General features: G+C 43.2%; 1 protein-coding gene across 3 annotated transcripts in view; it reads left to right on the top strand.

Annotated features, from left to right (window-relative positions):
- LOC126175091 (transcription factor kayak) overlaps positions 1-19,913 on the top strand; it is a 112,081-nt gene extending 92,168 nt beyond the window's left edge. Inside the window, exons 1-5 of one of the 3 annotated variants that reach the window (XM_049921637.1) lie at positions 13,790-13,974; positions 16,794-16,965; positions 17,793-18,001; positions 18,142-18,249; positions 18,423-19,913. In XM_049921637.1, the coding sequence (XP_049777594.1) occupies positions 13,855-13,974; positions 16,794-16,965; positions 17,793-18,001; positions 18,142-18,249; positions 18,423-19,001 (1,188 nt within the window). In that variant the 5' untranslated portion in view covers positions 13,790-13,854 and the 3' untranslated portion in view covers positions 19,002-19,913. Of the gene's footprint in view, positions 1-13,789; positions 13,975-16,130; positions 16,351-16,793; positions 16,966-17,792; positions 18,002-18,141; positions 18,250-18,422 lie in introns of those variants that run through there. The other 2 variants (XM_049921655.1, XM_049921645.1) reach the window with 2 other exon arrangements.
- The last annotated feature ends 1,697 nt before the right edge of the window (positions 19,914-21,610 follow it).

Raw genomic sequence — 21,610 nt, 5'->3', positions numbered from 1 at the left:
GGCGTCCAAACGTTACAAGCAAAGAGCTGTCATTGAGTTTCTCTTGGCTGAGAACCAGATCATCCCAAATATTCGTAAGCGCTTGCAGAATGTCTACGGAGATCACGCAATGAACAACAGCACGGCGATTCGCTGGCGTGGCGTCTGTCATCATCGGAACAAGGTCGCGCAAACCTGTTTGATCTCCCGAGTGCTGGCTGGCAGCACAACTGTGACTCGGCAGTGTTAGAATCTGCGGACACGCTCGTACGAGGTTCAAAAATGGTTCAAATGACTCTAAGCACTCTGGGACTTAACATCAGACGTCACCAGTCCCTTGGAACTTAGAACTACTTAAACCTAACTAACCTAAGGACATCACACACATCCATGCCTGAGGCAGGATTCGAACCTGCGACCGTAGCGGTCACCCGGTTCCAGACTGAAGTGCCCAGAATCGCTCGGTCCTAGCGGCCGCCTCATATGAGGTGATTGACGGATCACAACCGAACACTTCGCAGCACAAACGGGCGCCTGTGCTGGTAGTGGTGACCACTTGTCCACCTGTTGTAGTTGTTTCTCCTAACAATTTGTTCTATACCCTAGAGGAATTTGTAAACAGAATTAGTCACTTACAAACTTATAAATTGGCAATTATCTTGCCATAAATATTTAATTTTAATCTGCTGTACCCGGCCACACTTTACTGTGACTCAGTCTGCTTAAATGGGAAAGAAAGAAAAGCGAAAGAACACGTTTCTAATACATATGGGAATTGGATATACGTCCTAATATCCTCCGCTTCCTTGTTTCTGTCCATTTGCCGCTCCTCTTTTCTTTGTCCGTCTCCTTCCCCTTCTCTTTGTCCATCACCTCCTCCCACCCTCCGACCATCTTCTCCTCCCCGCTCTTACTCCGTCTCCTCCAGCTCCCTCTCACCCCTCCCTCTGTCAATGCATCCTCCTCCTCCTCCTCTCTCTCTCTCTCTCTCTCTCTCTCTCTCTCTCTCTCTCTCTCTCTCTCTCTCCCAAACACACACACACACACACGTCCATTTCCTGCCACTCCTCTGACCATCTGCTCTTCCCTCCTCTCTCTGACCATGAGCCTTGTCTATTTTTATTCCAAATCCAGATTCTGTAGTAGTATTCTAATCATAGTATTCTAATCATAAACCAGTAATTCACAAATACAACTTTCCTGTATGTTAACAACGTTTCACTATTGCATGTATATGTATGTACGTATTAAAAATATACATGTATTATGGAATTAGATGGCTAAAAACACGCCCATATTAGAATTCAACACTGTGGCAAACTTCCAAAGCAATCAGTCAAGAACTTCCCGACAATGACAATTTGTGAACAAACGAACATTTACATGAAACTTCCTGGCAGATTAAAACTGTGCGCCGGAATTCGGGACCTTTGCCATCTACATCTAAATTTATACTCCGCAAGCCACCCAACGGTGTGTGACAGAGGGCACTTTACGTGCCACTGTAATTATCTCCCTTTCCTGTTCCAGTCGCGTATGGTTCGCGGGAAGAACGACTGCCGGAAAGCCTCTGTGCGCGCTCGAATCTCCCTAATTTTACATTTGTGATCTCCTCGGGAGGTATAAGTAGGGGGAAGCAATATATTCGATACCTCATTCAGAAACGCACCCTCTCGAAACCTGGACAGCAAACTACACCGCGATGCAGAGCGCCTTTCATGCAGAGTCTGCCACTGGATCTTCTCTACCGCCTCTGTCAACCCGATCTGATACGGATCCAACACTGATGAGCAATACTCAAGTATAGGTCGAACGAGTGTTTTGTAAGCCACTTCCTTTGTTGATGGACTCTCCCAATGAATCTCAACCTGGCACCCACCTTACCAACAATTAATTTTATATGATCATTCCACTTCAAATCGTCCTAAGGATCTGCGACTGCTGAAAAAGCGATTGTTCCTCGCGCCTTGAAGAGTGCAGGCGCTGAGCGCTGATGATTGGGCGAATACTGAAGCTCTGAGTACTGCTACGACACTACCTGCTTAACGTTTCCACAGCGCGAAATTTTTGCACTTTGTACGTGTAACCTGGACACGCCGGAAAGCTGGCTGGTTCAAATGGCTCTGAGCACTGAGATGCTGTACCATAGTAATACAAACCAGTGAATATGCTTGGATAGTGTCGAGAATGTCCAGTGCGGGCAATGATGTAAAACTTGTCAGTCTTAAATGAATATCAAAAGATGGTCAGTCAGCGCCCAGTCCATATAACATGTCCATGGTAGTGAATCGCAGGTTACCTGTACTGTAGTGGTTTGAAATGTGTTGTACATGCATCCATCTTCTGACTTTGATGGTGTGTTTCAAAAACGATTCGGTAAATCTACATTACTAATCGGCTAATTCGGTTGATTGTTCGTGGTACACGGCCCCCTAGCACATCACTGTCTGTTTACATATGCAACAAAAATTTGATTTCCAGTATTCCGTTAATTATTTACCGAATTTAAAATGCAGTGACAATCTGCTCATTGTTAGGTATAATCTTATCTCAGAGGTTTAACACACAAGACAATTATTACAAAAAAAAATCAACACCGGCCGGCACAATTATTACAGTTATAAACGGTATGTACAAGGTGTATCGGGTATAAGTGCAGATATTTCTATTGGTGACTGAGGACAGTGTACTGAATATCATTACTTTAGTATTTGCGCGATTTGCAGACGAATAATTGTAGCTATTAGGAGTAGTAGGTTTTTAGGTTGGATAGTACCTCCAAGTACATGTGGCAAGAGCAAGCCATTAATGTTTATATTCACCTAGGCAGCCAGGTCAGGTGTTGAACTGTAGACGCAAAATGGTTAGTCTATACTGATAGACTTCCTCTACGAAAGCGGTGCAACGACGTAGAACACATCAGGTGGTAAAGGTTGCGACGTGTTTGTGGGAAGACTGTTCGACACAGGAAAAAAAAACCCTGATGTATGTACACATTTATCTTTTTGTATTTGCAGCTCTTGTTCTATTTTTTTGTGTTTGCAGTTAAAATTATTGGATAAAGGTTCCGCCTTTTACGCAGAAAACTGTTTCTTCTTGTTACCCAAACATGTTTTGGCTTCTCTGCGCCATCATCAGTGGGCTTTATTTATTGAATAACTGTAAAAAGTGAACATTTTAGGTTGTAATTGATCTAATAAAATGAGGACTAAAGATAGTTTTTGTTGGTTTCTTGTTCTTACATTGAATGTACATTATATGGTTTTGCAGGACCATCTCTATGGTGTCCTGCGCTGATAGCTTTTCATTTGCAAACCAAACGACGTAAATTTGAATTTTTTCAGCGAATTAAGTGATCCCTCGATTTTTTAAAAAAATGATTTTTGTGAGGCAAAATGTTTTGCGTATATATTTTGTTATTATTGTGCTATTCTGTGTGTACTTATGTGTGTAGATTTGAAGGTACCATATATGAAAATAGCTGCACTTATGGTACACCCGTTACACCCTGTATGTCTAGATGCAGTGTTAACTCATAGCGCTGAAATGCCCAGACTATACAGTGTTGATCTTGTATTTGAGGAGGACAGATGGCGACTTGCAGCCAACTCTAGACATAATTTCAAACCTTTGCGAAAGTTTGTCTCGCTAACATCCCACACAGAATGATGAAAGGAAAAGAGTTTATTGCGTACTAAATTTTCGCTGCTGATGCAGTAAAACCGCCGCAGCAGGCATGAAGCTTAGTTTATTACATCTTTATTACTAACTCTATTTGCAATAAAATATGCAGGCATTCTTCACGTATACCACTGAAATATAACTGCAAATATATGTCATTGGATACACATTTCGGAGATACAGTGTCATAAATATCCAGATGCGTGAAAAAACTAGCTTTTTCTTATAACGAAGCGCAAATTACCCAGTCTGTAGTCACCCAGTGTGTGATAATGTGAACACTTAGCGACTTCTAAATATCTTTAAACATAATTTCACACGTCTTGTAAACAATTTTTCGCTTGAATGCTTAATTTCAAATATTTAATGCATTAATTCATTTGTAAAGTAGTCAGAAGTCTGAAGATGTTTTCTGCTTGGGAATTAGATTCAATAAACAATTTAGGGTTTACTAATTTTTAACTTAAGCACAGGACTGCTTAGTTTTTATTTTCGGTAGAAATGTCCGATTCTACAAGGCTATATCTTTCACATCCATGCACAGAAAACCTTCGTGTGTTGGACTGTACCGTAAGCTGATGAAACGTCGATAAATGCCGCTCCAGTGCTTTCAAATTCATCCTCTTATGTTCTGCGTAAGGTGGGGTTATTTTGCTGTACCATTTCTTTGCGGCTTGGAACCGGTCTGTTCAGGTATAACTAATCTATCAGTCTTTTCGTGATGGACAGTTCAAAAGAATCTTTTCTGATATCTTAATAAAGATGACAATACAGCAAGCCAAATTCAGTGTTGTTGCTCTATTCGCATGTCGTCCAAGCGACCTCTACTGCCTTGTCACTTTAACGTTGTTTTATGCTTTTTGTAGCACTTTTTCAGAAAACTGAGGTGACAGCTCATTCGCTTCTAGATATAGTCTTAGATCCTTTGCCCCATTTTTCTGTTTCACCATTTTTAAGGATCTGTTGTGCTATTTGGTTTGGGGAAATGATTGCCTGAATTGTTTCACTCTGGCGACATAGGAGACTCCATCTCGTTCGACTCCTTGTCGTCATGTCTACACCTTCTAGCATTTATGTCCAATGATTTCTCTTAACTTCTGCTACAGATTGGATAAGAGTTGAAGCACTATCTTATGTTTTCTTACTAAAACGGTTTTCTTCGAAGAATTCTGCTTGTCAAATACGGAACAAATTATTTGTGTTGGACTGAACATTGTTATTGCTTGTTTGTTGGTAGAAGTATTCGCGGAAAAAAAAGTGGGTTGCCTTCCAGTATCTCAGGTTCCGGTCAGTGTTGTAGCACAAGTACAAGTTCTGTCGTGTGGCTTGCAAAAAAAAAAAAAAAAGTAGATAAGTAAACAGTGCGCCTCCTCCAGTGTGCATACTAGAGGATTATCTCTGAAGCAACATGACACACTCTCGTTCCAATATTACGTAACGCTCGAGAGGCTGCCATTAGTACTGCAGTTCAGTTCCAGCGCGAGGTAGTATTTTACACCTAGTAGATTCTAGTCCTTTAAACGCCACGGCTTTGGTCGCGATAGTAGTGATGTTAAAATTATTAATTTAATTATAAGGTGTAACAACTTGAATGGATCTTTGAAAGGATTTCTCACTATCAGCTATTACTACTCAATCGTCAGCGAATAATCTTGTACTCACATTGAAAAAAAGTTTTGCATCACCTCTGCTCCGAGAGTTCCGTAACCTGTATAGAGAATTGGAACAGAGATCAACATAAACATCATTTCCACCCTTTTTATTCCTCATGAAAACCACACGTTGCATGTGTAACACCATCCAACGGGACCTTCAGAGGTGGTGGTCCACATTGCTGTACACACTGGTACCTCTAATACCCAGTAGCAGGGCCTCTTGCATTGATGTATGCCTGTATTCGTCGTGGCAAGTTCATCAAGGCACTGTTGGTCCAGATTGCCCACTCCTCAACGACGATTCGGCGTACATCCCTCAGAGTGGTTGGTGGGTCACGTCGCCCATAAACAGCCTTTTTTCAGTCTACCCTAGGCATGTTCGTTAGGGTTCATGTCTGGAGAACATGCTGGCCACTCTAGTCGAGCTATGTCGTTACCCTGAAGGAAGTCATTCACAAGATGTGCACGACGGGGGCGCGAATTGTTGTCCATGAAGACGAATGCCTCGCCAATATGCTGCCGATAAGGTTGCACTATCGGTCGTAGGATGGCATTCACATATAGTACAGCCGTTACGGCACCTTCCATGACCACCAGCAGCGTACGCCGGCCCCACATAATGCCACCCCAAAACAGCACGGAACCTCCACCTTTCTGCACTCGTAGGACAGTGTGTCTAAGGCGTTCAGCCTGACCGGGTTGCCTCCAAACACGTCTCCGACGAATGTCTGGTTGAAGGCGTATGCGACACTCATCGGTTAAGAGAACGTGAAACAAAGATGTACCTCGCCGTGGAGATTGGGAGTGAAGTTGCACATCATGCAGCCTGTTGCGCACAGTTTGAGTCGTAACACGACGTCCTGTGTCTGCACGAAAAGCATTATTCTACATGGTGGCGCTGCTGTCAGGGTTCCTCAGAGTCATAATCCGGATGTAGCGGTCATCCACTGCAGTAGTAGCCCTTAGGCGGCCTGGGCGAGGCATAGTTATCAACAGTTCCTGTCTCTCTGTCTCTCCTCCATGTCCGAACAACATGCTTTGGTTCACTCTGAAACGCCTGGACACTTCCCTTGTTGAGAGCCCTTCTGATCAAAGTAACAGTGCGGACGCGATCGAACCACGATATTGACCGTCTAGGCATGGTTGAACTACAGACAACATGAGCCGTGTACCTCCTTCCTGGTGGAATGACTGGAACCGATCGGCTGTCGGACCACCTCCGTCTAACAGGCGCTGCTCATGCATCGTTATTTACGTCTTTGGGCGCGTTTAGTGACATCTCTGAACAGTCAAAGGGACTGTGTCTGTGTTATAATATCCATAATCAACGTCTATCTTCAGGAGTTCTGGAAACCGGGGTGATGCAAACCTTTTTTTAATGTGTTTACTAAAGTGTGTGTGTGTGTGTGTGTGTGTGTGTGTGTGTGAGAGAGAGAGAGAGAGAGAGAGAGAGAGAGAGAGAGAGAGAGAGAGAGAAAAAATGGTTCAAATGGCTCTGAGCACTATGGGACTCAACTGCTGAGGTCATTAGTCCCCTAGAACTTAGAACTAGTTAAACCTAACTAACCTAAGGATGTCACAAACATCCATGCCCCAGGCAGGATTCGAACCTGCGACCGTAGCGGTCTTGCGGGTCCAGACTGCAGCGCCTTTAACCGCACGGCCACTTCGGCCGGCAAGAGAGAGAGAGAGAGAGAGAGAGAGAGAGAGAGAGAGAGAGACAGAGAGAGCTTGAGTGAGTGATTTAATGTTTATTACTCCTTCACGCCGAAACGGCTGGTCGGATTTGGATGAAATTGTGAATAGCGGTTGCTTATACCTTGAATTAACACGTAGGCTACTAAAATATTTACAAAGTTGCCAGTAGCGTGCTGCAAAACTTTAAGGGAGTTGCAGAATAGGTTGTGCTGAGAAATAAGACGATGCGCCGAGTTAATCAACGGTTAAGTTAGCCAATCAGGCTGTTGCGCGCGCAAATTCAAGCGGCCCGCCAGAGACGGTGTTCGCCAAACGTGTTTTTCGTTTGATTTCCTAAAACCGAACAAGAGAGCAGTAAAAATATTGGACATGGGATGGTAGTAAGGATCAAACCCGAGCCAAAGGCTAAGCAGTGTCGTGCGCTATCCCCTACGCTATGAGAACACTAATTGTATGTGACAGGTCGCTTGAATTTGTGCGCGAAACGAAACGGCCCGATTGGATAAATGCTAACTCGGCAACTGCGCAACGTATCAAATGTTTTTAACGATTATTTCTCAGCACACACTACATTGTAACATCCTTACAAACTTTTCGGACTGTTTCTGACTACTCTATATACCTCTCTATCAAAGGGATGTGGGTGAAAGAGGAGTGTAGTCCACGACGCGCAAATACCCATACTTTATTCGTCCATTATTTGAGAATGAGAGCACTTAGTGACTTGACTCGCAACAAGCTTTACACATAATTTCAAACCTTTACGCCAGTTTTTCTCGCAGACAACCCGCACAAAGCGACTAAGGGAGAGAAGTTTATCGCTCACTGCATTTCATGCAGTAAAACTGCTGTGTGAAGCATGACGCTTTAATTTATTAATTCTTTACTGCTAACTGCAAATCGCGACACATTTTGAAGACAGTGTTCACATGTAACAGCAAAATTATAACATCATGCGATACATAGTTCAGGAGATACCGATGTCATAAACAGTGAGCTGCATGGAAATGAAACCGTGGAGCGAAATTCGCTAGTGATACACCCGAAAGGATTTCCACCAAATTCGATACACACAGTAGTTACGATCTGGATAGAAATACTATGAGGATAAGAGCCACGAGCCTCCTATTGGGGTGGGAGTGATAACGTGGAGAGACAGTGGACACAGATATAGGAAGGAGGAGATGGACAGAAAGAGGGAGGAGGAGGCAGAAGGAGGTGGAGAGGGCGAACAGGAGTCGACAGTGAATGCGGGGGGGGGGGGAGAGGAGGGGTTGGAGGAGGTGGACAGAGAGGGGAGCGGAGATGGACAGGGAGAGGGGGAAGGAGCGGATGGACTAATAGAAGATTGGGATAAATACATAAGCAGACCCTTTTTTGTATGACCAGCTGTTCCACCGCGGGTAACATTGCGGGGTGGAGCTAGTGAGGACATATTTATCATGTACATTGAGATTAAATTACGAGTAGAACGCTGAAAAGGGGCTGTCTTAAGTACCGAAAAATCATTACAAGTACTGGCGGAAAATTGAGTGCTTGTAAACCTAGTTATAAAGAACCAGGTAATACGTTGATAAAAACATTAAAAACTTGTTACTTACATTTAAGTTGGTTGGTTGGTTTGGGGAAGGAGACCAGACAGCGTGGTCATCGGTCTCATCAGATTAGGGAAGGATTGGGAAGGAAGTCGGCCGTGCCCTTTCAGAGGAACCATCCCGGCATTTGCCTGGAGTGATTTAGGGAAATCACGGAAAACCTAAATCAGGATGGCCGGACGCGGGATTGAACCGTCGTCCTCCCGAATGCGAGTCCAGTGTCTAACCACTGCGCCACCCCGCTCGGTACATTTAAGTGGTCATACGTATACTGTTGTAGACTATACACGAAAACAAAAAGATAAAATATTGGAAAGATCAAACTGATGGTGAATATCAACTATTTGCCTGTTCAATTGTAACAAATAATCTTTTCATTATAATATAAATCACCTACGGTAGCATATTGACAGCTATTGTGGAACGGCATATAATAGTTTCCGCTTGCGAACTGAGCAAAACACTGGGCACGCATGAATGTGTTGTACAAATGTACGTTTTAGGTCTGTCAGTATATCGAGATACACAGGCAAAGGCAAGTGTTGCATAACCAGCGAATGTCAAAGGGCAGAACCCATCCATAAAAGATGTCAGATAACGTGCAGATTCTTACGCTGAATATTTCCTGATACATCCAATGTCGTACACACGAATGTGCAAAATACATAATAGATGTGAAACTGTTCATACTTACAAACGAGTACTGTTGAGATAGAAACACTGTAAGAAAAGTCATTTTTAAAGTACTCCGCAAATCGGTTTCATTTTACAGACAGCATATTTAATTTTCTATGAATCTGCACGTATTTCAGACGATGGTAGTCTCACGGAACAGAATTTCATTTGGTTGTGCTGCAGTTTCTTGTACTTTAACGTTTATGTATGTGTTTCCAGTTATCTCGAGATATCCACCGTCAGGCGTGACTGCTTCACCAAGTTATCATGGCGAGCCTTAACGGAAATTGTGATCCCTTAGGATATCGTTCTCTCTTTGAAATACTCAAGTTAATACAGTCGGTTGACGAACTTAAGAGGTCCTCACACATGTAGTAGTATTGTAGAACCATCGATACACTGACTGTATGACAGCGCTTATTGACACATTATCAATATCAGAAATACTGATGAACAGTATTTATGACACCCAGATTATTCTCACAACTAGCCAAATACCCAGCGTTAGTCATCTCGTCTTCAGACCCTCTAGGTCGATCTACTCCTCCCTCCTCTCTTACTCTTCCTCTTCCCTTTCTCTGTCAATTTCCTCCTCTTCCTCCCTGCCTCTGACTGTCTCCTTCTCACCACCTTCTCTCACTGTCACCAAGTTATCCCCCAACTCCAATAGCAGGCTGGTAGTTCTTACCTCCACAGTATTTCTTTACAGATAGTGAGTAATACGTGTACCAAGTGTGGTCGAAATCGATCCAGGGGTTCAGGAGGAGCTTTTTACCTGCAGCTTTGCCAGAATATCCACATGTCACATACACTCCTGGAAATGGAAAAAAGAACACATTGACACCGGTGTGTCAGACCCACCATACTTGCTCCGGACACTGCGAGAGGGCTGTACAAGCAATGATCACACGCACGGCACAGCGGACACACCAGGAACCGCGGTGTTGACCGTCGAATGGCGCTAGCTGCGCAGCATTTGTGCACCGCCGCCGTCAGTGTCAGCCAGTTTGTCGTGGCATACGGAGCTCCATCGCAGTCTTTAACACTGGTAGCATGCCGCGACAGCGTGGACGTGAACCGTATGTGCAGTTGACGGACTTTGAGCGAGGGCGTATAGTGGGCATGCGGGAGGCCGGGTGGACGTACCGCCGAATTGCTCAACACGGGGGGCGTGAGGTCTCCACAGTACATCGATGTTGTCGCCAGTGGTCGGCGGAAGGTGCACGTGCCCGTCGACCTGGGACCGGACCGCAGCGACGCACGGATGCACGCCAAGACCGTAGGATCCTACGCAGTGCCGTAGGGGACCGCACCGCCACTTCCCAGCAAATTAGGGACACTGTTGCTCCTGGGGTATCGGCGAGGACCATTCGCAACCGTCTCCATGAAGCTGGGCTACGGTCCCGCACACCGTTAGGCCGTCTTCCGCTCACGCCCCAACATCGTGCAGCCCGCCTCCAGTGGTGTCGCGACAGGCGTGAATGGAGAGACGAATGGAGACGTGTCGTCTTCAGCGATGAGAGTCGCTTCTGCCTTGGTGCCAATGATGGTCGTATGCGTGTTTGGCGCCGTGCAGGTGAGCGCCACAATCAGGACTGCATACGACCGAGGCACACAGGGCCAACACCCGGCATCATGGTGTGGGGAGCGATCTCCTACACTGGCCGTACACCACTGGTGATCGTCGAGGGGACACTGAATGGTGCACGGTACATCCAAACCGTCATCGAACCCATCGTTCTACCATTACTAGACCGGCAAGGGAACTTGCTGTTCCAACAGGACAATGCACGTCCGCATGTATCCCGTGCCACCCAACGTGCTCTAGAAGGTGTAAGTCAACTACCCTGGCCAGCAAGATCTCCGGATCTGTCCCCCATTGAGCATGTTTGGGACTGGATGAAGCGTCGTCTCACGCGGTCTGCACGTCCAGCACGAACGCTGGTCCAACTGAGGCGCCAGGTGGAAATGGCGTGGCAAGCCGTTCCACAGGACTACATCCAGCATCTCTACGATCGTCTCCATGGGAGAATAGCAGCCTGCATTGCTGCGAAAGGTGGATATACACTGTACTAGTGCCGACATTGTGCATGCTCTGTTGCCTGTGTCTATGTGCCTGTGGTTCTGTCAGTGTGATCATGTGATGTATCTGACCCCAGGAATGTGTCAATAAAGTTTCCCCTTCCAGGGACAATGAATTCACGGTGTTCTTATTTCAATTTCCAGGAGTGTATATTTAACACATTTCACACACATCAGTACACATTTTCAGCTGTATCTATAGAGAATGTCATCCTACAATTTAGTTTTCATGTAGCTCAATTTTTATAAAATCGTATCTCCTGAACAATTATTCGTACAATGATATAAATTTAAGTACATTCATTGGTATCTGCGAACACTGTCTGCAAAATGAGTCAGGAAGACAGTTACTCTTAAAGTAGTAATAAATTAAAACGTCAAACTTGATGCAGCAGTTTTACTGCATGAAAGTGAAAACGCAGAAAGCGATAACCTTTTTTTACTTTTATAATTTTGTGGAGGCTTGTCAGCGAGAAAAAAGACCCGTAAATGCTTGACATAATGTGTAAAGTTGGTTGCAAGTCACTAAGTGCTCTCATTCGCAAAAGACTGGATATTCGCGCACTATTTTTCACCCCACACACCTTTTTGACAGCCCGCATCTCGTGGTCGTGCGGTAGCGTTCTCGCTTCCCACGCCCGGGTTCCCGGGTTCGATTCCCGGCGGGGTCAGGGATTTTCTCTGCCTCGTGATGGCTGGGTGTTGTGTGCTGTCCTTAGGTTAGTTAGGTTTAAGTAGTTCTAAGTTCTAGGGGACTTATGACCACAGCAGTTGAGTCCCATAGTGCTCAGAGCCATTTGAACCATTTTTTGAACCTTTTTGACAGTTTAGGTGGTTCTTACCGCCCCCTCCACAGCGATTCTTTCCAGGCAGTGATGTGTGTTCCAAGTTTGGTTGATATTGGGCCGGTGTTGTAGGAGGAGATAGGGAACGTACATACATAGATATACATTTTATAACATGTATGAACTAGAATTGTCAGTACGTAGCGAGCATGTGAGGTCATTGACGGTTGCCGTTCGGATGTTGACAGAGCTTCATTGGCTAGCCGTGTGGTGTCTGCGTGTAGCGTTGATGTTTTTCAGTTCGTCCTTTTTTTTCCTTTAATAGATATTCACGCCATTACAATTCATTGTTCTTTCTAAAATGAACAAAGAAATGACGGTTGAATTTATCGAGCACTACAGCAATAATGCCATCACTGTGGGGTCAGTCTTCGTAGGAATATATAGACAAATATTAAAAATATGCCGTCTATGAAAAATAAACCTCTTAAGAAAGCACACAAAACAGTTTTACGAGGTTAAGAAGTAGCTGTCATTATATTCACGACTTTCATATAGCCACAGGAGGGTTCACTATGACATTGTTCTTTTTATTAATTTGAAAACTAAGTACTAGCTTGTTCAGTTACACAGGTGTGTGGAAAAACTCCTCTAGCTTGAATGGTACGCCGTATACATGCAGTGACTGGTAAGAAGTGTGCAAAGTGTATGTGTTTCACTAAATTACCACAATTCGTAAGAATTTATCTTTCCGGAGCAGGTGTAATTGCTTCACAAGTTTCCACAATTTTGTTGATTGCGTTTGCTGATAATACAATACTTAGCTTCAAGCACTCAAATGACCTGCCTGTCGCTAGAAATCTGTTACGGTATTCTCAATTTCTCTTTGAGCGCAGTTGTCTCTCTCAGCAATGTATTTTGCTTCGGTATTTTATGTCATATATTTTATGTCGTATCAACATTAATAATTCGTAGTACGATGTAAGACTCATCTAGGAATAGTTTATGAAATTTTTTCGGATGCGTGGTACTGATTGCAGTTAGTAAATTAACAAGCGACAAGTCGCTTCTTCTTTTAAGGCATCCTCGGTCCTATTTCCTCGGTTCGTGGTTTCTTAGCAGCTGTAGGTAACATAGTGCGGCACACGCTTTTTTTTCTGTTGTTCGACGTCTTAACCTTTGAAATCATATCGAAGATTCGACAAACTAATAATGCAATTGTCAAAAAACGTTGGATGTGTGCAGGCCTCTTAAAACCGGACTTACTAATGTTCTTTGATAAAGTTCCATTTTTTTAGCAGTTTCAGTGTCAAAAAATAATCTAACGTAGTTAGCAAAATTGATTCATGAGAGAACGTTCTAGAATTTGGATTTGTGAACGGTGTTTGAATTTGGTATTATGCCAGTTAATGCGTTCGGCCATCGCCCGGAAGAAAGTATGTCAAAACGGCAGTAAAGCGAAGGACCTAGCACAGGTGGCGAGTTCGCTACCGAGAAGCGGCAGCGGGCACTTTGTCCTGCGGAAGGCGAGATAGTAGAGTTCCGCGAACTAGCAACGCCGCATGACGTCAGCCGCTGCGCGCCGACCTTGTAAAAGTGACGGCGCGCGCCGAACGGCTGTTAGTCGCTCGTGGAGAGAGGCCGAGTGCGGTTGTGTCGCGAAGTGCTCGCAGCGTTCAGCTTTTTCGTCTCCCGTCCGACCTTATGAATTTGGATTTGATGCCTCAGCTGGTACCTTTGAGTTCTCAAGTGCTGGACAGAGAGGACGATCAATTGCTGACTATGTACTCTGATTGGAGTCGCAACAGCGATAAACAACGAATGGTACGTAGAACGATTAGGTGCTAAGTTATACCGAAGACTATATTGCATTTTTCTGAAACATTTTTGATAATTGCGTCAGTCTTAATCTGTCACACACACATCGCATATAGTTATTCTAAAAGTCAACAACAATGTGCAGCGATATTGGTGTACAATGATATTGAAGTAATCTCGTCGCAACATTCTTGCCCATGTGCGCTACTACAACCCTTGCTATTTCTCCAATTCGTACTGTGCCAGTTAGTGGTTGCTGTTTATCTGCGTTCAATAAAAATTTGCAATTCATGGAAGACAAGTTAATTTTTTTTCTGTGTTATTCGACATGTGCCCTCTGATTTTAGCAGCCCGTTTAGTCAAACAGTTATGATGTACCTACGGATGTCCTAAGTCAGACGACATAATTTCACAAATTTGATGCGAAATCCTACACACGCGTCGTTATTCGTTGCATTGCGTCAGTCAGGTGGCATTTCAGGGCCTGAATTGTTGTGACGTCAGAATGACGTCATGCGTTTCTTGGAGAGAGCACGGCGTTGCCAAGTCATTACCTCGCACTGTAGCAATAGAGAACGAAATGAAATGAAGATTTTGGGCGCTATAGAAATCTGTCCTTTCTTGTAACCAGATAGTAAAGTTATACTAATTCACTCCAACTTCTTTAGTTCACTTGCCTTCATGATTAATGTAACCGATTTTGCATTATCGTGTCGTAGAGTACGTAAGGCGAACAGTGATATTTGAGATTTCGGTAGTATTCCAAACTGCGATAGTTATCGCCATATATGAGCAATACAGCAACGGCAAATAAGGCGTGGAGTTTCTCTTGCGCAAGTTGGTCTGGCAGTAAGGGCGGTGCCAGGGGTCCAGACGGCAGTCACATGACCGAGTTGTCACGTGAAAGAGATATGTGTTCCAGCCATTGTCCATCTGGACAGTTCTTTGTGTGCTGTGCTAGCATTCCATACCCATAGAATAAAAGTGGTGAGTTCCCGACATCGCGCTTTTGGTTGTTCTGACACTATACTTTTTTAAACGTAAAATGCAAGTTACGTTTTTCAAAAGTTTACGCTTCTTATAAAATCGCACAAATATGGAAACTTGACTATCATGTAGCATCATCCAAGTACAATGAAAGTTTCCTACCGTATTACGGGTGGTGTTTGTTCTTTTGGTCAGGGTGTTCGTTAACTGTAGTTTCTAAGAATGGCAGATTTACAAGGAGTATCCCAGCGCATCCTCAGATTATCAGCGCAGTGTGCTCCAGATATTTTTCGTCATGAGTGTTTGATGCAAGAAACAGGCCTATTGTTCTGGTCTGACATTTTAATGACAGGCAGCGTCTCTTTGTCAGTACAACGAGTGTCAAAACTAAAGCGTTCGTGAAACTGCAGTTTCTTAAATAGTTAGCTTCACGTTCCATGGAGAGAGCAGTGGTGGCCCTGCCATGCTTCAGCTTCGTGCTGCCGGACCCTGATATTTTCGCGTATTATGATGTTGTTCAGACTGAAATCGAGAATAGGATAAGTCCCAAAAATCGTTAAGAATTCTTGTCACGCAGATACGAATATGTATAAATACTCGAGATGATTGTTGACCTAATATTAAAAGTCGTTCATTAAATTTTATCTTTATATGGTCTTTCCGTCGCAGACATTCGAGAAATGGAGACCGGTCTTTGGAAAATGTTCCTGATAGTTGATTAAGTAACATATCTGAAGATAGTGTGAAAACGCGGTTCCGTATTAGCCTTGATGTGTGGTGCTCGAGAGTGACGCCCAGAGAAGGTAGCGACGTAGTGGGCGGCAGAAGGAATTTCCGGACCGGACATGCCGCAGCCTGCCCTCCGAGGAAATCCACAACGCGACTCCTTGACTCACCTTCCAGAATGCCCCACGTAGGGCTAAGAAAGTTCCACAACAGCTTGTACGTACTTGAAAGATAGTTAGAGGGTAATAGTATTTCGGATCATACTGGCTCTCGGTGGTATCGAGAAAAACCTGCAGTTTCTTCAGCTAGTTGTCGGGCAAGAGCGTCTTCCAGTAGTTATTCGTACTGTGAGATGCTTTTGGGTAGCCCTGGCCTCGGCGAAGTGCCAAAACTGTGGTGCTGGTGGCGTCCGGCAGTAGGGAGAGAAGAAAATTCAGCAGCGGGCGGGCAGGAGTTAAAAACAGCCGCAGTTAGGCGGCCACTCGGCGCAACGAGAGCACGGGTCCGCGCCGCCCTCCGTACTCGAACGAACGATCTCCTTTCTTCGGCCTACGATACGAGGGAAGGAGCTATACGATCGATCTGACGGGATACACTCGAAAAAAACACGCCGAAATGGAGCCGATAGATTTGAGCAGCCTCATCCCGCCGGAGTTGTGGTTTCAGCAGGTAAAGCCTACGTCATAGTACCCATCGCGAAAAAAGATGCGTAATCGCCCGTTGTGCATGAGAAAAGCTGCTTTTCTCACCCATTTATTGCGTCATTGGCAGCGTGCTCACACAATGACAATAAACTGAGACTTGGTACTGGAAAAGGTATCTGAACTGATTCATTGAGCCAAAAATAACACTAGTTAAATTTTCCCGTACGCGAACTGCATTCTTTTTGGGTAAAGCAGGTTGCTATGATTATTGTTGATGTTCTTTCCAGACAGTTTGGGTTGAATGTTGTACTGAAACCCCATTTCGTCAAATGACAATTGAAAACCCTTTCGCTTGGCACCAAAGCAGAGAATGTAACATACTGTTTCCCAATTTACTTTCACTGCAACATAAATCTTTATTAAACGGTTTCAAAACGTGTTACTGACAGTAACTTTTCCTCTTTCCAGTTTGTCACTCTGGATGGCCTGAACTCTGGTGTACCTACAAGAACTACAGCTACACTGACTCCCACCACACTACGTAATATTGAACAGACATTGATTGACCTGGAGTGTGAGGTCAGCTCTCATCAAAACGAGGCTGGCTTCGTCCCTCCCGTTGTGCAGCCAGTATCACAAGGTGTGTAAATTAGAAATATTGTACTATTTTAATGTTATAGTTTTGGACTGATAAGTGAAAGTGAATGATATTTTAGGCAAATTTGACAGTTCTGCGCATTTTCCTGTTAATTTCTTTAACCTTCAATGGTACTAGATTCTACTCTCATTGCTTGTCATCACGAACATTCAAATTTTAATTCTAGAATGAAATTGTCTCTCTGCAGAGGAGACAAGATACTGGCGGGATTAAAGCTGTGAGGATGGGGCGTGAATCGTTCTTGGGTAGCTCAGTTGGTAGAGCACTTGCCCGCAAAAGGCAAAGGTCCCGAGATCGAATCTCGATCTGGCACACAGTTTTAATTTACCAGGAAGTTTCACATTTTAATAGACTAATAGTGTCAAGCATTGCTAAATGTTTCTTTACTACACAGTTTTGTTTCTTTTTCATGTAATGCAATGTACTGCATTCCACGAACAGGGCTCTTCTTCACTATCATTATACTGCAGTCGCCATGAATAGGGCTCTCCTTCACTATCATTATACTGTAGTTGATTAACCAGATATTTCAAACTATGCAATTCAGTGCATTGGTTTCTGTGCATCCTTAATTTGTCTGTATTGCCATCAGTCTCCTTCAATATTGCCATCAGTCTCTTTTTAATTTCTTTCAAAAGTAAGATCTCTGAGTGCTCACTGCTGTGTCCTCCTCCTATCTGTAGACAGTTGTAATTTTCCACTGAATATCACTAATATTTGATGACTCAGAAATTTTGTATTCCCTTTTACTGAAACTGTGAAATTACTTTTTAAAAGACTTAATTGTATTTTAATTTTTTTAACTTTAGTTGGCGGCACATACATGAGTCTCTTGGAAAGCAAACCCGCATGGCAAGCAGATGTGGGTCAACAAGCTGCTCGTCCCACTGTTGTTACAACTGCTTCAGTATTACCAACAACAGTGGCCACCACTGCTACAATTCCAGTCACTGCTGCTAGTGTTACTGCAGCTCCACGTCGCAACGTAGGCGGGCGGCGGCCGACGAAAAATACTGGGGTTAGTGTTTTCATCTCTTGAGCTAACAAAAAAAATATTCAAATAAAGTTGCACAAAAATATGGTGTATTAACTCCAAAAGACATAATGACAGCCATCAATTTGTTAAAAGAATGCTAATGTTAATCCTTCCTTTTCTAGATTTCGCCTGAGGAGGAGGAGAGAAGACGTGTGAGGCGTGAACGAAACAAAATGGCTGCTGCCAGATGCCGAAAGAGGAGACTGGATCATACAAATGCTTTATTGCAGGTACTTTCTTCCCCTCAATTTAAGAAACCCCGTTTTCTTACTTCATGTAACCGCTCTTAAGCAAAACTCCTTAAACTAAATGAAGTTTATCATAAGTTTTTAGTTCAAGTGTATTATCTTTTCTTCACATAAAATGTGGAACAAAGATGTGAAATGTCTTTCTCTTCTTACAGGAAACAGAGGGGCTGGAGCAGAAGAAACAAGGTTTACAATTGGAAATTCAGCAACTTACGCAACAGAAAGAAGACTTAGAGTTCTTATTGGAAGCTCACCAGAGACACTGCCGACTGAATGGAACAGCTGGATCGTGCTCACCTCTCGATGTCAAGCCGTTCGATTATCGTCCGCCGACATCAGTCAGTGAGGAGATGTGCGTGAAAAGTGAAACGGATGAGGATCCTCACGGACCACCTCCAGCCAAACGATTAGCACCAGAACCGTCACTGCCGGGGCCTGTTGCAGGTACCGGTGGTGTAGCCAAGCCGCCGAGGCCAAACTCGTTGCCTGTAGCGGCCGCTTTCACCCCCGCTGCTGGGACACTGAAAGTGGCAGCATCTGTGTCTGAGGTCGCAGGTGTTCCTGTCACTACACCTTCAGCTGGAATGCCATTCAACTTTGATTCTCTTATGGAAGGGGGAACCGGCCTCACGCCTGTGTCAGCACCTCTCATTCCCTCTTGCTCAAGCCAGCAACGCAACAGTGCCGACTTAGCTTCTCCAGATGCTGTTCCTGCAAAGCTCGTGTCTTTGTGATGGCGCGCCTCGCCGCTTGTCGGCACGGGCCTCCGTCTGCTACTCCTCTCTCCGTGAGGTCTGCTTGAACCTTCCTGCACGGTCGATGGCTGCATCCTGTTCTTAGGTGTCGCCTAATTTGTAGTCAGGAAGACTGCTGCTTTATAATGTGTTTTGTATTCTCGTCTTCTGATTTAAGTGTAATTGTATTACATAAATTATTCCCTCCATGGTTTTTTACAATACATATTTTCTACAAAGTTGTCTATTTTGATATGCAGAACTTATTATGTGCGTTCAAGTAACAGCAGAAAGATGGCATCTAGTGCTCTGCGAGTGCATTTGAAATTCAGTAATTAGTACTAGAATTGTGATCAGTCACTAGAGCACAGAAGCAAGTTCTTGATAGCTGTTTGCTGTGCACAATGAATTATGGACATTGTGTAGGTTTTGTATGAGAAGGACACTCTGATTGTAAGACTAAAATTGCCATTTGATTTACTGGCCATATCCAAATTGTTAGGAAGTTTTGTCAATTTAGCTCATTGACACAGTCCAAAAAAGTAAAATTTTATCACACTTCGTAAGCAGACACATCACCCAAGTGCTTTTATCTTTCAATTTTATGAACATTCACTATTTTCCTAGTAGAATTGTGAATTAATTGTACATAATGAAGCGAATATCATTATGAAATGAAATGTATGTGAAATCCTAGTCTGTACTATAGATGTTGTACTTAATATATATGCGTACATGAAAAATTGAAAACAGCTCAATAATTAAGTAATAATTTAATATACAGGCGTAACTTACAATTCGTCTTCCAACAATTGGAGAATGAGATTTTTATATCGCAATTGCATGTTGTATTTAATTTTGTGATGTGCATTATGGTCATAATGTGAATAAAAAGAAAGCTTTGATACAGAATAGTGTATTATTGGTCCTATAATAGAGAAGAAATCTGTAGTTTTAGTAGTGAAATTTCAAATACTTCTGTGGGAACAAAAGTAAAAATGAGTTGTGGCTTTTGTAAATAAATAGCCAGAGCATATGGAAGAGAAAACTGCTTGTTCCACACACAGAAAGTAGCCCTGGTGCTTTTTATATTAGCTGGTATCACAATGCTGATAACTACGAGTTTGTTTCATGGGCACCTAATAACTGCCGCCAGTTGTGAATAGCACTACAGCTATACACGCACATGTGAATTATTTATGTATGAGTAAAAGCTTCCCGTGGTAGGACAACATGTAAACAGATCTTCTACTTCAATGTTCAGTATTTAAAAACCAAAAAGAAAAACAGTGAATGAAAAAGACAATTTTCAAGCATTGCTTGGTAATTTGATGGGTTGCTGCCTGTTTTCATCACAGATGTAGATAGGAGCTTACTGAGCTGTAAAGACTTTGATCTGTTTGCAGTATACAATGTTACCCCACCTCTGGCTAACAAATGCAAGTTGGACAAAGCTGTTATTAAAGTTAGTATTTCTTTTATTCATAGATGCTGTTGGGCCTTGGCTGATTTACTATGTGAAATATGAAGGAAAAAACATCCACACTGCTACAGTTTAGTTATTAAAATGTGTGAAGCATTAAAAGTGCTTCTGCTTCTTAAGATGTTATTTTGTCATTGTTTGTCAGTGGCAGTTTCCACAAGTCCTGTTACACAAATACACTTTACTTTGATGGCGAAGCAATCGTGACTAATCGTTCGTAGTAAAATTACTTAGGGTGTCTGCTTCTGTTATCTGTAATACCATTTGTTCTTAGGGCAAGCAGCAAATGATTTAACTACCTGTCCAGAACTCATTCGTAATGAGACAGTTTTAATGGTTCACCATATTAAGGACATTTATGACTCACTTGGAATGAATCAGTAATATATTACATCCACACAGGCAAAAGAAAAAGGGGATGGGGCACATACTATTCATTATGCTTTAGTGTGTTCTGTATCAAATGAAGTACTGAAAGAGTAATCGCTCTCTCTTGATTTGAGTTCTCAGTGACACTGTAAGTACTATTTCCAGTGACCTACAATAAGATGAAATCATGCCCTGAGGGTAAAGCAATAATGACAACAAATACACAAACCGTCTAAAGTGTGTCAGGATTTTGGTTAAAAATGTGCAAGGTGACATATCTCACTGCCTTACTTTGTGTTAGACATGGCTAACAGTACTTTGTTAACTTAAAAGAATATGTGCATCTCTCTCTGCTACTGCAACTGTTCAGAAGATGAAATCTAACAGAAGACTGAAATTTTTATTTAAATGATGAGATAAAGTAGTTTGGCTAATATGGTTAAAGATCTGCATTAAAGAGCTCATATAGCCCACACAAGCTTACTCTTCCAGGTAGTTGTTTGATCATGTTTATGTATCAAATAAAGAATGAATGCAGTGGATTCAGTCATCAATAGTAAATGTCAGCAAGAAAGCTGTTCCTGATAAAATCAGAGGCTGCTGTGGATGACTGAGATTTGAACCTGGTGCAAGTGCTCTTCCTGCTCAGTGGCCCATGGAAACTCTGTGAACCAGCTTGCAGCTCCACCCTGCTATTCCATTTCATTATTACTTCAGAGGGTGTACTATAGAACCAAAGATTTAAGCATTTGACAGT

This window comes from Schistocerca cancellata, chromosome 1, assembly GCF_023864275.1.
Source record: "Schistocerca cancellata isolate TAMUIC-IGC-003103 chromosome 1, iqSchCanc2.1, whole genome shotgun sequence".
In the NCBI taxonomy this organism is placed as follows: Eukaryota; Metazoa; Arthropoda; class Insecta; order Orthoptera; family Acrididae; genus Schistocerca; species Schistocerca cancellata.
This window is presented reverse-complemented; position numbering and strand designations above follow the sequence as displayed.